Source organism: Sturnira hondurensis, unplaced genomic scaffold (genome assembly GCF_014824575.4).
Source record: "Sturnira hondurensis isolate 20B ecotype Veracruz unplaced genomic scaffold, ASM1482457v3 Scaffold0000780, whole genome shotgun sequence".
Taxonomy (NCBI): domain Eukaryota; kingdom Metazoa; phylum Chordata; class Mammalia; order Chiroptera; family Phyllostomidae; genus Sturnira; species Sturnira hondurensis.
In genome coordinates, this window is record NW_028073411.1 from 16,790,903 (window position 1) to 16,806,822 (window position 15,920).

Consider the following 15,920-nt stretch of genomic DNA (forward strand, 5'->3'; position numbering starts at 1 on the left):
GGTGCAGGCGCTGAGGGGAGGCAGGGCTCTGGGCCCTGCCAGCCTGGGCAGTGGGTTGTTGTTAAGTCGAAGACGCCAGTGCTCCCGTGCAGGGCACGGTCAGACCCCGCCGGGGCCAGAAGTGGGGAAAGTGCGTGAGGCTTTTTCTTTTCAGATCCATTTCAGAGACAGGAAGGGGGGGAGGGGGAGAGAAACCTCGATTGTTGGTCCGCCCACCCGTGCCTTGTTCACTGGTTGACTCTCGCGTGTGCCTGACTGGGGACCGAATCTGCAGCCTTAGGATGTTGGGGCGATGCTCTGACCAACCCAGCTAGAACCAATACATGAGACTTAAAAAAAAAAACTTTTAAAAATGTCTATTTAAACAAAAGAACAGGAAATGAAAAGGAAATAAAGAAAAGGAGCAAGGTTTCTACCTGAGCTCCAGGCCTGGCCGGGTGAGCAAGAGCTCGTGGTTTCGTTTGGGGTGACCGCCTCGGCATCCTGGGGGGGCACGGAGGGGGCTTTGCAGCGTCTGAGGAGCTTTCCCCCGCCGGGGGGCTGTGGCTTCGGTGTCCCGTGTCCTGGAGCTCTGTCCTGGGGTTGGGTCAGGAGGACACAGGCCCTTCCAGCCCCCTCTGACCCTGGGACTGCTGCCAGGCTCCCAGGGACCAGGGGGCTGGGGTCAGCAGCCAGACTGTTTCTAAGGACCTTCGGAACAGGCACGACCTCTGTGACCTTCAGGGTGGGCTGCAGCTCCGGGACCTCAGAGTCCTTATCTGCATGTGACATGCGGTGCGTGTGTGCAGGAACCTTGGACCCTGTGCCTTCCCTGTTGGCCTCCTTCTTTCTCGTCGGACACAGGGGTCATGGGAATCAATGGGGAGGCTGAGGTAGAGGGTAGAGTCCTGCGCTGTCAGTGGGGGTGGAAACAAGACCCCTGCACGCCCTCCTGCTGTCAGTCTCGAGGGACCCCAAGGGACCTGACCTATTCCGCCCTGGGTTGTGTGCACAGGCGCCACGTCCACGCTTGGCACGCCACGTCCAGAGCCCGGGGTGGGCCATTGAGGATGATTGCTGGCTTAGGTTGCTCTCAGGGCCATGGCCCCCAGCACCCTGTGGGGTCCCTAAGACCACATAGGGTTGTGCAGGGAAGGTGTGGTCCAGCCCAAGAGAGGGGCCTCCCGCCCCCTCTCCCAATTCAGGGGCGTGGCCAGACCCCAGTGTCTGCCACCAACAACCTGTGGAACTGACTGGTGGAGTTTCCTGTGCCCGTGTCCCCAGGGAAGCATGAGGACAGTGTATAGTACCAGAGCGGGCACAGGGTCTAAACGGTGGGCCACCGACCGGGGCAGCGCCAGGGGGCGGAAAAGGCCAGAGCGTGTTTTACCCACTTCATGCTCCTTCTTTTCCCTTTGGGAATCAGGTATTTAGGGACTAGGACACTCAAAAGCTACCACATGCATGAAAGAATTCAGAAAGCCACGCCCAAGGAGGAGCCTGGGCTCAGGAAAGACCGAAGAGGAGCCTTAGTTCACACCTCAGGCTGGCCCTTGCTGCAGAGGCAGCTGCGGTGATCAACACCCGAAAGAGGAACAAAACAGCAAACCCGGGGGAAGCGCACGAACCCGATTCCCACAGTCACTGCGTCATTTCAGCCAATGTGTGAGTTTGACAACGAAAAGTCCAGTCACACAGAATGTGGTCCATTCGAAGGGAAAGATAAACCAACAGAAACTGTTCTTGAGAGTAAGCCAATGGCAGACCTACTAGACAAAGACTTGAATACCACTGCCTTAGGATACAATAAAAATAAATAGGAAATACAGAGCAGAAGCAAAAAAAATTCTGGAGCTGAAAGAACAATAACTGAGATGAAAAAAATTCACTAGAAGGATTCAAAAGCAGGTTTGAGCAGAGAACTTAATGATATGACCATTGAAGTTGTAGAGTGTGAGGAACAGAGGAAGAAGATGGAAGAAAAGTGGACACCACCCCAGGGGCCTCGGGGTGATGTCAGACGGACTGGCACACTCATTGTGGGAGCTCCCTAAGAGCGGGGGTGGGGCGTGGAGACTGATAAAGAGATGGTGGCCCAAAACTTCCCAAACCGATGAGAGATGTGAACGTAAACACCTAGAAAAGTTGATGAGCCCCATGTAGTATGAACACAGAGTCCTCACCAAGACTCATTATAACCAAACTATTGAAAGACGAGGAAAGAAAATTGAAAGCAGCAGGAGAGAAGCAACTCGTCACATACAAGAACTCTTCTGTGAGATTTTAAGCAGATTTCTCACCAGAAACCTTGGAGGCCAGCAGGCAAAGAGTTAATGTACTCAAAATGTTGAAACAATCTGATGAGGAGTTGGTTCATTTGGCTGTTCTGTGAATTTTATATAAAGGTCTGTGGGGAAAATTCCCCTTATCATGCTTATAAAAATGTTTTTAAACCTTTCAAAATTACTTCTTTAACATACATTCACTACACCTGCCCTGGCTGGTAGTTCAGTGGATTGAGTGCCAGCCTACGAACCAAATGGTCGCCGGTCTGGCTCCCAGCTGGTGCACAGGCCTGGGTTGCGGGCCAGGTCCCCACTGGGGGATGCATGAGAGGCAACCACACACTGATGTTTCTCTCCTTCTCTTTTTCCTTCCTTTCCCTTCTCTCTAAAAATGAATAAAAAAGGAAATCTTTTGGAAAACTATATATTCACCACAACTAACAGAATAATACAAATATCTATACCCTCTGTACCTACCTGTTTGCCTCTCCATCCCTTATATCCAGGGCCACCTCGTTCCTTGAGGCAACTGCCATGGCAACTCCCGGAGACTTCTCAATATCCATTCTGCCTCTACATCTTAGTTTCCCAAACCCCAATTTGTAGCTGGTATGCTGCCTCCCACCTAAAAGACTACATTTCCCAGCTTCCCTGGGAGCCACTGTGGTCCTGTGTCTAACAGTATGGCCAATGACATGTAGGTGGAGCTGTTATGGGAGACTTCTCTGAGTCCTCCTTTCAGGGCAGGCCTTTCTGTCCCCCTTTCCCTCCTCCCTCCTGCTGCCTTGCTTGTTGACAGGATGGCTGGCACTCCGGCAGTCATCTTGGACCATGAGGACAAGACACATCATGAGACAGTAGAATGTGGCTCAGAAGGGGCCCCAGATCCTGGTGGCTTTGTAGAGCTTCTATGCTGGACCGTCTGCGTCTGGACTTCACCTGCCGGAGACGTGAGCTGCTGTCCTATTCACCCCACCTCGATTTCCGTTACTGCAGTCAGACCTAATTCTGCCTGGTAACAAATATCGGCACCCTTGGCATTTCCTCCACACATTTCTTCAGGCTGTAGAGACATACATGGGGTTTGCCCGCGAGGGATCCAACCATGTTGTTTGAAACATAGAGACATTTATTGAAGAAGAGACAAGAAACATTGCACACAGGACAATGACGCCTCAGTCCCCTTCGGTTGTGACCTTCCTGAGGAAATCTGGTTCATTGGTAGTGGTTTGAGTCAAGTCATTAGCAACTGCACCACAGTGTTCCTTCTGCTCTGGTAGCAGAAGCCGCGGAACGAATTTTGCCACGACAGGTTTCGTGCCAAGGTCCTGTGTCAAAATCTCGGACACAGTGGTTTCTGGCCTCCCCGGCTCGGCTTCCAGTTCCCCCACTGTGAGTCACCAGACTCTGCTGACTGCAGCCCGTACACGTTCAACACCCTCGGGGCTTCTGCTTGCTGCAGGCCTTCCAGAACGCAGGTCACTTTCTGCAGGGCTCGCCCATCTCTGAAGCATTTGTGCTGCACTTTTGTCTGCACTGCACTCACTGCATCGTCCCTGAAAGCCTTCGGAGCCACCCGAATTGTTTCTGCAGAGGGATGTCCAAGCTTAACGCAAAATCTGATGCGGATTTGTTACTCAGTCATTTTGAAATTGACGGCCGCACAGTACACATGCTCACTCAGTGGCATCTACCGCCCCCACTGACTGGTAGTGAAGTTGCCATTGTTCACACATGCGCATTCCAGTCCACTCTCCTTGGCTGCCAGGTCACATTGGTGTCGTGCAAACCGTTCTCATTATGGTAACAATGGCTGGGCTTTTCCCCAACAGACCTGTACATACAAACACATGTACAAATATGTGATTGTTTTTGTTTAAAAATGGAGTCGACATATATCTCAGCTTCTAACTTTTCTTTTTTAAAAAAAAGGACAAATAAATTTAACCAGAAAATGCATTTTATTGATCACTCTCAAATCTGCAAAGATTTTTGGAAGACTGTCCTCAACACTGGCCGGAAGGGAAGCGAGTGCCCAGCTGGCGGGAAGGAGCATAGGACACAAACCCTCAGGACAGAAATGGAACCACACACCACACGCAGCCAGGGCTTTGATGTGTCCCTGCTGTGGGCGCAGCGCCACCCTCCTTGCAGTGTGGGCTGGGGAGACAGCGGGAGGCGGTGGCCTGTGGGAGTGTCCGAGGCTGTCCGGCACACAGCGCTGGAGGCACAGAGGGCTCGCCAGCCAGGCACAGACACGAAGCCTGGTGTGTCCACAGATTGCAGCGCCACGCAGTCTTCAGGAGGGGTCCTTCAGTCGAGAAAGTGTAGGGGGAGCGGATCCCCAAACTGTGCCAGCCACCCCACCTCCATCCCAGCTCCTGTGTCTGGGCAGCTCTGTCGTCAGCAGGCCACTGAATGTTTCTGGGTGACAGCCAAGGGCCGGCCCTGCCGGGGAGAGGCTCCCGATGGCCCCTAAGTGGGCCTGTGCGGGCGCCGGTCTGGGGCAGCCATGCCACATTCAGAGGGACAGAGACCCTACGGGGCCAGGCACCGGACCCCCCACCTCAGACAGTGCCTGGCTCATAGTGAGCACCTACTGGACACGGGCCGAATGATGACTTCCGGCCTGCTGGAGGGGACCAGGGAAGGGGGCTGGGGAGGACACCCATCCCCACCTCGCATCTGGGGGTGCCTCCTGACAACCTGGGGTGTACAGAGGAGTCCTGCACCCCTTTGCAGGGACAGCCGGGCAGGCAGCCTGACCAGGGCTGGGAGGAGGGGCCCCACTGCACCTTACCCTGAGTCTGTGGTCCCTCCTAGCCCAGTGTGGAGGGTCACTCTGTCACCCCCCGGTAAGGGGGTGGGAAAGGAGGCCCAGGCAGGTGAAGGGCCCTGTCCAGGGCCACGGTGCTGAGCGGGAGGAGCCAGGTGAGCCTCTTAGCGCAGCCTGACTCCCAGAGCCCGTGGCCAACGCCCCCAGACCAACGCCCCCTCTGCCCCCCCACTGCCGGCCGCCTCTGACCCCATTCCCTCCCCCCCCAGGACCTGCTGGTGGTCAGTACGGACGAGAACCAGGTGTTTGTGGCGGTGCAGGAGTGGTACCAGACGGACACCTACAACCTGTACCAGTCGGACCCGAGCGGCGTGGCCTACTCGCTGGTCCTGGAGGACATCCGCAGCTCCCGGCGGCCCGAGACGGAGGCGATCATCGACATCCTGGAGGTGGGACCCCCTGCCGCCCCCGCCTCAGCTCGAGTGCGTTCTGGCTCGGCAGGCGCGGAGGAGCCCCTGTAGTGCTGTCGGAGCAGGGGAGAAGGCCTGCTCCTTCTGGCTGAGTTTGGGCCACGATGATACAGTTTCTGTAATAGCACAGGTCTGCTAAGGAGAGGAACGGGGCTTGGCGGGGAGGGGACATGTTGCCGATTCGGGTGTGGCGTTGGTGGTCCCTATTACCCACAGAGGCCAACTACGAGGCCACCCCGGCCCCCGTCCTGCTGAAAGCCCGCCAAGGCCGGGTGAGGCCTGCGGGACGGAGGTGCGGCCCCCAGTCTGTGTCAGTCCCTGGGTCCCTGCCTCCCCTCCTCTCTCCCTCCCGGCCCCTCCCTCTGGCTGCCGGGCATGGCTGTGTGGCGCAGCTGCCCTGGGAAACTGGCCCAGCCACAGAGAGGGCCGTGCAGCGGCCCGACCGGCCCCGACTGCGTCTCTCTGGGACTTACCTTGGGGTCTTTGCACAGAGGCCAGTGGGGGTCACAGACTGACCTCCAACTGAAGCTCCTGGTCACTGGGCAAGTCAGCCTCGCTCATGCCCCTGGGACGGGAGGTCTCTGGACCCAGCCCTGGGTTGTCAGCTCAGACCCCATCCCAGGTGCTGTCTCGGGGGAGAGGGGACAGGGGAGAGTGCAGTGGCTGTCCCCAGTGGGTGGGTGGGAGGGGGAGCTGTGGCCCCCCATCCCCCGGGACCGCGGCCCCAGGAGGACCACCCACGAAGCTGCCTGAGGGCTCTCCAGAGCGGCCTCCTGTGCAGACGGTGCTCGAGAACCAGAACTGGGGTGCTCGCCCAGACTGTTGGGGTGGTGCCCGCTGCAACCACAGGTCCTGTGAACGTCGAGGGGGCGGAGGGTCAGAGGGACACCAGGGGTACGAGGAAGAATGGTATGGAGAGGTGCAGCCATGCTGGCCAAAGAGGGGGGAGGGCCATGAGCCCAGGATGCGGAAGAGGTGGGGATTGGCTTCTCCCAGAGTGGCCAGAAGGACTTCCGACCTTCAGCAAGGTCACAGAATGAGCTGACATCATCTCAAACCATGTGGCCAGGGTTCCTCTGTTGTAGCAGCTGCAGGAACCTCGGACTCCCGTCCCTCCTTGGCCCTCTCTTCCTGTGCCACTGACAGGCGATCCCTGTGTGCCAGGCACTGGGCAGCCTGTTGGCGGAGGACTGGACCACGCTGCCCCCTGGAGCATGAGAGCTGAGCACACGCCCTCAGAGGCTCCTTTCCCTGGGAACCATGGGAAGGCACTTGGAACCAGGGTCATCCTGTGAGCCCAGGCAGGCCCCTTAGCCACAGAACCTTGGGCACAGCCCGTCACTGCCGAGCCCCCTCATTCTTGGGTGTCCAAAGGAGCCCAAAACCTTGGGTATACAGGTGGCACCAAGGACCTCCCCCTGCCCAGTGGCTCTCGGTGGCCGGTTCTGAGGCCACCATACTGGAGAGACCTGCAGGAGAAAGGCACCCTCTGGGACCAGAGCATCGAACTAGAGGGAGCTACTGATCCGTGACCATTTCTCAGGAGCCACCTTGGGGATGGACGGCTGGGTGTCTTTGGGTCATTGCCATGGGCCCCTCAGGGGCAGGGCTGCCCTTGAGTGAAGAAGGGCCTCAGAATGAGCCGCCGTCCTGGGAAGCCGGGGCTGGACGTGGAATCTGTCCTTGCGTGGGATTTGGTCTGGGGCAAGCTGGGGGCTCGGGAAAGCCCAGAGCTGTCCCGGCAGCCGTGGCTCTGTGCGCCCGCTGGGAGGCGGTGCTCTGAGGCAGCTGTTCTGCCCAGAGACTCAGCGCCCCCGGGGCACAGGCTGGTTGGGGACCAGGGCTCTGCTCGCCGCCTGGCAGCCACTGTCTGGTTCTTGGCGGGGGCGGGGGGGGCAGCTTGGTGAATGGAAAACACCTGGGCACTGGGGTCGTACAGTCTGGCTCTGTCCCCTGAACCTTCCCAACTCCGGGCCGAGGTCGGGGTGCATGGGCCGTGGGCACAGAGCTCTGACACCGGGGCCAGGCCAGCAACGGCCCGGACTGGCCCATGCGACCCGTCACTGTGCCTCTGTCCCAGGTCCACGGAGTGAAGGGGGTCTTCCTGGCGAACCAGAAGAAAAATGGGAAGGTGGTGACGCTGATAACCTACAACAAGGGCCGCGACTGGGACCGCCTGCGGCCGCCCAGCGTGGACATGAACGGAAAGCCAACCAACTGTCAGCCCGTGAGTGTCCCCCCGCCCCCTTCACACGCCCCTGTGGGTGGGCGCACGACGTGCCTAAGGGAACCCTGGGGCTCAGAGGTGGGGACGTCTAAGAGGCAAGGACTCCGGATGTCTCTGGGCCTGGCGCACAGGGTCACGGGGACCTCTTGCTTCAGAAGAGAGTTCATTCGAGGGCAAAGTGTGTCCCAGGTCCTGGCCACCCCCTGGCTGTGGCCCGGCCACCCCAAAAGGCACCGGTGTGCGTAGGTCTGTGGATGCTCTGCCCACACGCCCAGGTGGGCTGATGGGGGTCTGCTCCGTGTCTGGGGTCCTGCCTCGGACCAGCTCATGGCCATAGTGAGTGCGGGGGCTGGGGACACACCTGCGTGTGCAACACATCTTAAACCTCACTGGCGGGTATCCAGGGCCAGTAAGTCTCTGCCTGAGGGGGCTGGGTGGGGTGGGGGGCACAGCCCTGACGTCATTCCAACGAATAGGGTGCAGGCTGCCCAGCATCTCGGCTGCCTGGGCATGGGGACCACTGGGTTTCCCTGGGGCCCGTGCATGGGGGCCAGGAGACCTGGGCGGGAAGAGGCTGAAGGGACCACACGTGCCCCCAGGGAGCTCACCCGCACCAGCACCCCGACCCTGCCCCACAGGGGCCCCCAGAGCAGGAGGGGGCCCTGAGTCGGAGCTGCACTGAGCTGCAGCCTCCGTCCCTGCTGACAACATGCTCCCAAGATCTTGTTGAGAAAGGAAGGAAGACGGGTCCCCTATGGCATGTGGGCAAGTGACGCGAAACCCAGAGACCCCGGGACAGAGCAGGCAGGAAGGGGCCGGGCCAGGGAGCCCCTTCCTTTGGGACCCCGCCCTTCCCCACGCTGTCCCGTAGTGAACTCCCACCGCCACCTGAAAACCCTGCCCAGGTGTCCCTCCCCTGGGGGGCCCTCGCCGGGCACACTCACTCATCCGGCTGTTTTTCTCCACCCACCACTGCGTCTTTATTCAGGGCCAAAACCCCTCATTCTGCAGCCACGGTTACTTCTGGGACATGGGCTGAGTCAGGACGTGGGTCCCTGGCGGGCGGGACCCCTCGCTCGTGCACGGAGGTGGCGTGGCCCCCTGTCCACTGAGTCTCGAATGCTTTGGGGGACACTGCTCTGGCACACCAGCCACTCCTGCAAGCAGAGGAGCTGAAAAGGGGGGCCAGGCCCATTGCACCCCAGCCCGAGCCCCACGGGGGCTGGGGCCACCTCCTCAGGACGGGCCCTTCTGCCCAGAGCCGTGGCCCTGCCTGCCTTCCAGGTCTTCCACCCTCGCCCCGGGTGGCCCAGGGGTCCCCTCCATCTCTGACAGTATGTACCCCAGGACAGCTGTCTGGTGATTCCTGTAGGTCCCCCCAGGTCCGCCCTATGTGTCCCTGCCCCGGACCCCACGCACGGTCACCGGGGAGGCAGGGGGAGAGCACTGAGGGTCTCCCAGAAGATGCTGACTCACCAGCCTGCTCTTCACTGGGAGAGGTCCGGAAACCCAGAGGGGCGACGTGGTACCATCCCGCGGGTGCCTCAGTGACTAGGCTCCGGCCAGGGGGCCTGCTGCCTTCATCCCGAGGGTCGCCGGCCCCTCATGTACCTTTGCAGAGGGCAGGGCCTTCTTTCAGCCGCATTTGTCCCCTTGTTTTCTTCTCTGGCTTTGCCACTTCATTGAGATTTGACTCACATCCCCTGTGACTCACCCAGTTAAAGTGTGCGGCTCAGGGTCTCAGTGGCTTCTCAGGGCAGGACTGTCACCATGGCCCACTGAGAACGTTTGCATTGCCCCCAAAGGCACGGTACCCCTTACCCTGCCACCCGTCCCCACCCACCTGCCGGTGTGGTCACTGCCCCTGGCTACGGCTCAGTCCTCTCCATGCGGACACCCTGCTGCCACGCCTCCAGGGGCGCCTCCGAGTGCATAGTGCCGCCAGCACAGGGCAGCCTGGCACAGACAGCGACGCTCAGCCCCCACTGTGTCCGGCCCGGGGCTGCGCTAGGCCTGTCCACCCGCGTCAGTGTCCAGTTTACGGAGCCGTTCATTTGTGACTTAGGGTGATGTGTGTGAGAGAGACTCAGTGCATGGACCAGAGCGGTGCTGTGGAAACGTAAGAGGAGAATGGACTTGGCCGACGGTGTAACGCAGTCGAGACGATGGGGTTCCAGAGCAGCGCCACGTTCCTTCCCGTGCCCTGGGGGGGGGCAATGGCAACAGCCCCCTGGTCTCCGTCTCACAAACAAGGAACCCCAGCCCCGAAGGGTCCCATAAAAATTAGCGGTCCCTCCGAAGTTTAAATTTGGGTCTCTGGGTGCTCGGTCCTGTGGTATTTCTAACCAGGGTTTTTTTAGGAGAGAGAGAGAGAGAGAGAGCCATCGGTCAGTGCAAATGGCTGTGGAAGTCATTATAACTGGGGTTCCCGTCCCTCTTGCCAGGGTGCCAGCAGGCTGCCAGCAAGGTGGGCACAGATGCCAGAGGCTGGCTCAGGCACACCCCCTCCCCTCCCCTCACTCTCAGCGGGCACAGGGCCTCTGCGTGTCCTTGGCGTGTCCTGTGGCCATTCCCTGACTCCCGGGCTGTCAGGGCTCTGTACCAGGCCCCAGGAAAGGCTCTGGATGGTTGAAGGAATGAGTGGGCATGTGGACTGTGTGGGCTCCAGGAACCGCCGTCCGTGCCCAGCAACCCAGGCTGGGAAACCGCTGCCAGTGCCCACACTGGGAATGCTGCTTGTGGAGAGGGCCCTGGCTTCACCTGAGAGCGCAGCCACCAGCCCTGCCCTGACAGCCGTCACGCAGAAGTCAGTCTCAGTGCCTCTTGCCACCTTCACCCCCTCCTCAGGGGTGCTCCTGGCTCTGCCTGCCCGTCCAAAAGGCCACAGGGCTGAGTATGGTCTCGGGGCTCCCTTCCCGAGGGACGCCTGTCCCACCCCGGTGCTGACCATGGTCTCTTCCTCCTCCTTGCAGCCGGACTGCCACCTCCACCTGCACCTGCTCTGGCCGGACAACCCCTACGTATCGGGCACTGTGCACACCAAGGACACTGCCCCAGGCCTCATCATGGGGGCAGGTAGGAGACCACCCTCATCACTGGGGGGCAGGAGCCGCTGGTGCACAAGGGGAGCTCGGTTCTCAAGGGGGCACCTGTTGCCATGGGCCTGAGCGATGGTGTACATATGGCTATGGTGACTTCCCTGGGAGCTCAGCTGTTGTGGACAACTGGAGGGGGGAATGCGTGGCCCAGAATGGGCACAGAACACATGTCAGCTGAGCGGGAAGGTGGGTGGATGGTGGATGGATGGTGGATGGTGGATGGATGGTGGATGGATGGTGGATGGATGGTGGATGGATGGTGGTTGGATGGTGGATGGATGGTGGATGGTGGATGGATGGTGGATGGATGGTGGATGGATGGATGGATGGATGGTGGATGGATGATGGATGGATGGTGGATGGATGGTGGATGGTGGATGGATGGATGGATGGTGGATGGATGGTGGATGGATGGTGGATGGTGGATGGTGGATGGATGGTGGATGGTGGATGGATGGTGGATGGATGGTGGATGGATGATGGATGGTGGATGGATGGATGGTGGGTGGATGGTGGATGGATGGTGGATGGATGGATGGTGGATGGATAGATGATGGATGGATGGATGGATGGATGGTGGATGGTGGATGGATGGTGGATGGATGGTGGATGGATGGATGGTGGATGGATGGTGGATGGATGGATGGTGGATGGATGGTGGATGGATGGTGGATGGATGGATGGTGGATGGATGGTGGATGGATGGATGGATGATGGATGGATGGTGGATGATGGATGGATGGTGGATGGATGGATGGATGGTGGATGGATGGTGGATGGATGGATGGATGGTGGATGGATGGTGGATGGATGGATGGATGGTGGATGGATGGTGGATGGATGGATGGATGGTGGATGGATGGATGGTGGATGGATGGTGGATGGATGGATGATGGATGGTGGATGGATGGCTGATCCTAGCGTGACCCTGCCTGTCCCTTTCCTTCCTGGCCAGGTAACCTGGGCTCCCAGCTGGTGGAGAACAAGGAGGAGATGTACATCACCTCAGACTGCGGGCGGACCTGGTGGCAGGTGGGGTGCCCCTCCCGGCCTGAGTAGCTGGCCACACAGCACACTTCAGCCACCGGCCATTCTGATAGCCTTGCAGAGGGGGGGGGTCACAGACCTGACACAGCTCCACACACCACCCACCCAACCCTGAACTTTGCAGCCCAGGGAGTGAATCCTAGGAGCAGAGTGGGTGGGGATGGCTTGGAGGCTTGCGCTGAGTGCCCCCTGGGGGCCAAGACAGGGGCTGCTGACAACCCCAGGGGTCCTGGCAGGGAGGCTGCTGAGTGGACGGACGGCGGAGTGATGGAAGAGAGAGAATGGGGAAGAGGGGGCCTGGGGGCCTGGGGGAGGCTCGGTGACGTCTGGGTGCCGACATGATGTGACAGTATTGGAAAAGAAAGGTGGGCGAGGGAGAGAGTGCAATGCAGGAAATGGTCCTCACCGCGGGGACCCTGCGAGGCTCCCCTGTGCTCTCTACCGCGTCCACGTGGACTTGGGTGCTCAGACGGGAGGGGTCGGGGCCTTGGGCTGGCAACACAGAAAAGGCGGCCGGGCGAGGGGCTGGTGGACTCACCCTGGGCCGCTGCCTGCGCTGGTGAGGAGCCGCTTGGGTGCCCAGCAGGAGAGGCCCCGCTCCCTCTGCGCTCGCCACTTCTCTCTAGAAAAAAAGAAAAGGGCCTTGTGTGGCCTGCCCTCTTCACGATGTGACAGCCTGCACTTCACACGCTTAGGGGAATGGCCGAAGCTCCGGTTCAGGCCTCGTGCTTTCTGCAGAGCCCTGGTCGCGGCCTGGCCCGCCCGGGGGCCCAGGGCACGGCCTCCGCTGCTGCAGCCTCGGTGGGCAGTGCTGGCTCTTGTTTAATAATGTGCGAGAGACAAGGGATTTTGGAAAGGGCTCGAGACTTGCTGCATTATAATAGTTCTATTTCACAAAACCATCGAAGCGCGTCCACGCTTTCTGAAAGGGCCCGCCCGCACGCGTGCCAGAGGAGCCCTGACCTGGCTGGACAGACTGGCTGATGTGGCCCAGCCTTCTCGCTTGGTGGAAACTGCCAGCAGGTGTCCCCGGGTCCCCCGGTGTCGGGCCACTTGCTCAGTCTGTACACCAGGAGTGTCCAAGTTCCAGGGAGACCGACTGTCCAAGGCTGGGCATGGGGCCTGCCCTCAGGGGGCTTGCTCCCTTCCCCAGTGATGTGGGGGGGGGGCTGTGGGCCCCCCACCCCCGTGTGCCTGGGAGGTGGAGAAGGGCACCCAGGTGAGCGCCTGTGCATTCGGGGCACAGAGACCTGCTGGAGCCAGATTTGGAGTTGACTGGGTTGGGGGACACCGGAGACAAGGAGGACAAGAGCAGGCGAGGCCAGAGGACCAGGCGGGCTCCGCCGGAGTGTCAGGCCTGCAGTGAGATGCCCCGAGGGCACCCAGCACGTGAGCTGCGAACTCCAGCGATGTGCTGCTGATGGACACAGCGTTATCAAAATGCGAGCTCCTGGGGCGGTCAAGCACAGCAGTCAGAACGCACCCAGGGGGCCCTCCTGAGCCCCAGCTGGTGGAGGGGGGGTGGACAAGAAGGAAAAGGAGCAATGGTGCCGGGCCGCCTGCCCCTCCGCCCTGCTGCCCGGGGCGGCGGGGCACAAACAGCTGTGGCAGTGGGTGTCGTGAGCCCGTGTGGCCCTGCCACTCACAGAGTCCCAGGCTGGTGGGAGTGGGGCTGTCTGTGCGTCCCCTAGGGTGTCTGGGAGGCACCCGTCTTCCTGGTGGGCACAGGGATGCCCCTGCCTGTCCTCGAGGGAGGACGGTGGCAGGAATGCAGGTCTGAGCTCAGTGCAGTTGCACCAATTTGGCGCCGCACCCAGCGGGCAGCTTGGTCCCTGAAGGTGAATCCTGCTCTGGAACGATCGGGCTCTGAGAGTGCGCTTGAGCGTCCCTGTCACGGCGGTCCCCTGCGGAGACCCCAAGCGCAGCGGGGAGCAGGGCCGCCTACTGTGTGGGCGGTGGGTGGGCCCTGAGAATTCAAAAGCATCGGGAGCAGCACCTGTGGCCGGCGGGCGTGTTTGCTGCTGTGTGCCTCTGGCTCAGCATCGCAGGACCGAGCATGGTTCCTGCCACCCGCCCTGGAAGCCCAGCTTCTCTTTGAATACCCCCTGAGACGGGGAGCTCACCCTTCCCTGGGGGAGAAGCCATCTGCTTCAGAACTCACCTCCCCCAGCACCTGAGAGCGCTCTAAAGGGGAAATCTGTTCACACCACACCCTGGCCTCTGCAGGTGGCAGTCCCGGCCCATCACTGACACGGGAGCCATTTGTCCAGCATTTCCTGTCCCTGGACATGCCGTTCTCCGTAGCCTCCAGGCCCTGCACACCCTTCTCCCCTGGCCCCAGCTCCTCCCGAGACCAACCTAAGTGCCCCTTGCTTCGTGGCCCCCTCCCTGGGGTGCCTGGTGACTCAGACCTAGAGTGTCATTGGAATCCCCTGTCATCCATCCCCCGAACATGGGCGGGACCCTGTGCTGTGCAGCGCCAGGACTGAGCCAGCAGGGCGGGTCACGTCGATGGGACCCCTCATTGTGGCGTTCCAGTGGGCCGGTCACTGTGGGGCAGTGTTCTGCCCCCGGGGGGTCTCTCTCCGGGCTGTGGATTCCTGGGGGCCCAGACTTTCCTTTCTGCCTCTGGTCCCAGCACCCCAAGAGGGCCTGGAGCTCTGGGTCTTCGAGGTGGGCAGACGGGGTGGGGAGCATTGTGACAGTGTCTCCTTCCCAGCACCCTAGAAAGCACCAACTGCCACCTCCCTCACAGGAATCTCAGGCTGTATTGACTCAGCCCCAGGCCGCGTGCTTCTCCGAGCTCGCAGCGAGGACAGAGGACGCCAGGCACACCGAGCGCTCTGATCCCCTGCGGCTGCCATGGGGCAGGTCTGGGGAAGACCTGCATTAGTGCCCTGGCACCCGGGAGGGCTTCCTGGAGGGGGCAGCACTTGAGCTGAGCCTTCATGTCAAATCTGGGTTGATATATGTCCCAACTGCTTTACTAAATTCCATTCTGTCCCAAATTTGCATTGTTGGCCCTTTTGGTGGGTAGTGTTTCACAGAGAGAGGACCGCCACGGCACGTCCTTGCCACGTCCTTTCTCACGCCACCCACTGGCCTAGAAACATTCGTCCTTCGCCCACCCCACATGTGCTGAGCCTGGGTGCTGTGCCCCAGCGTGGGGAGGGCCTGGGCACCTCACAGCAGCCCTGGCCTCTGCTGACACCCCCAGCCAGTGTGTGGAGGGCCCTGCTCCCCAAGAGTGACCCCGCCCCCCCACAGGTGTTTGAGGAGGAGCACCACATCCTCTACCTGGACCACGGCGGAGTGATCGTGGCCGTCAAGGACAGCTCCATCCCCCTGAAGATCCTCAAGTAATGTCGGGGGTGGGGCAGCAGGGGGGCGGGGGACAGGGCTTCTCCCTTTCACCTGGGACCTGAGCGCCCCTCGGAGTTGCCCCCTCACGGGCCCCAGGACCACGGCTGTCAACCGCGCCCCCCAGCTGTGGGTGTTGGCGAGCTCAGCATGCCCTCTCCCGCAGATGCTCCTGGCCGGGTGTGGGGAGACAATGAAACGGGGTGACAGGCCAGAGGGAGCCTGAGGGAGCCCGAGGGATGCCCCACCACAGTCTGGGGGAGCAAGGAGGGCTTCCTGGAGGAGGTAATGTTAAGCATCAACAGGAATTATTTACATAGAGGAGGCAGGGCCAGACAAGAAAGCCAGTAGCCTGTGCCCAGTGGGGGCTGGTCTGACAGTAACTGCAGACACCTGAAAGGGTGTCGTGGAGAAGCAAGGGCAGGTATGAGCTCTGGGTCCAGAAGGCAGAGTTGGGGAGCTGCCAGGAAGCCTGTATCACTTTAGTCGGAAAAAGAGCTTTCCCCACTCAGAGCTAGCAGCAGCATGATAACACTGTATTGGGACACAGTCAGCTGTTGGCCCTGGCCTGGCAGCCTCTGGGCCAGGCTCCAGCACTGGGTGGATCTGCCGTCCTTGGGCACCCAAACACCATACCCAGGGCCCCCTGGTTTGGGGCTGGCAGGTGGCCACCGCAGC

The 15,920-nt window shown here is 60.5% G+C and overlaps 1 protein-coding gene across 1 annotated transcript in view; it reads left to right on the forward strand.

Annotated features, from left to right (window-relative positions):
- The window catches only part of SORCS2 (sortilin related VPS10 domain containing receptor 2), a 252,813-nt gene that overhangs the window by 214,867 nt on the left and 22,026 nt on the right, over positions 1-15,920 (forward strand). The window contains exons 9-13 of the mRNA XM_037046299.1: positions 5,310-5,489; positions 7,591-7,737; positions 10,710-10,812; positions 11,791-11,867; positions 15,150-15,241. Of these exons, the coding sequence (XP_036902194.1) occupies positions 5,310-5,489; positions 7,591-7,737; positions 10,710-10,812; positions 11,791-11,867; positions 15,150-15,241 (599 nt within the window). The remainder of the gene's footprint in view (positions 1-5,309; positions 5,490-7,590; positions 7,738-10,709; positions 10,813-11,790; positions 11,868-15,149; positions 15,242-15,920) is intronic.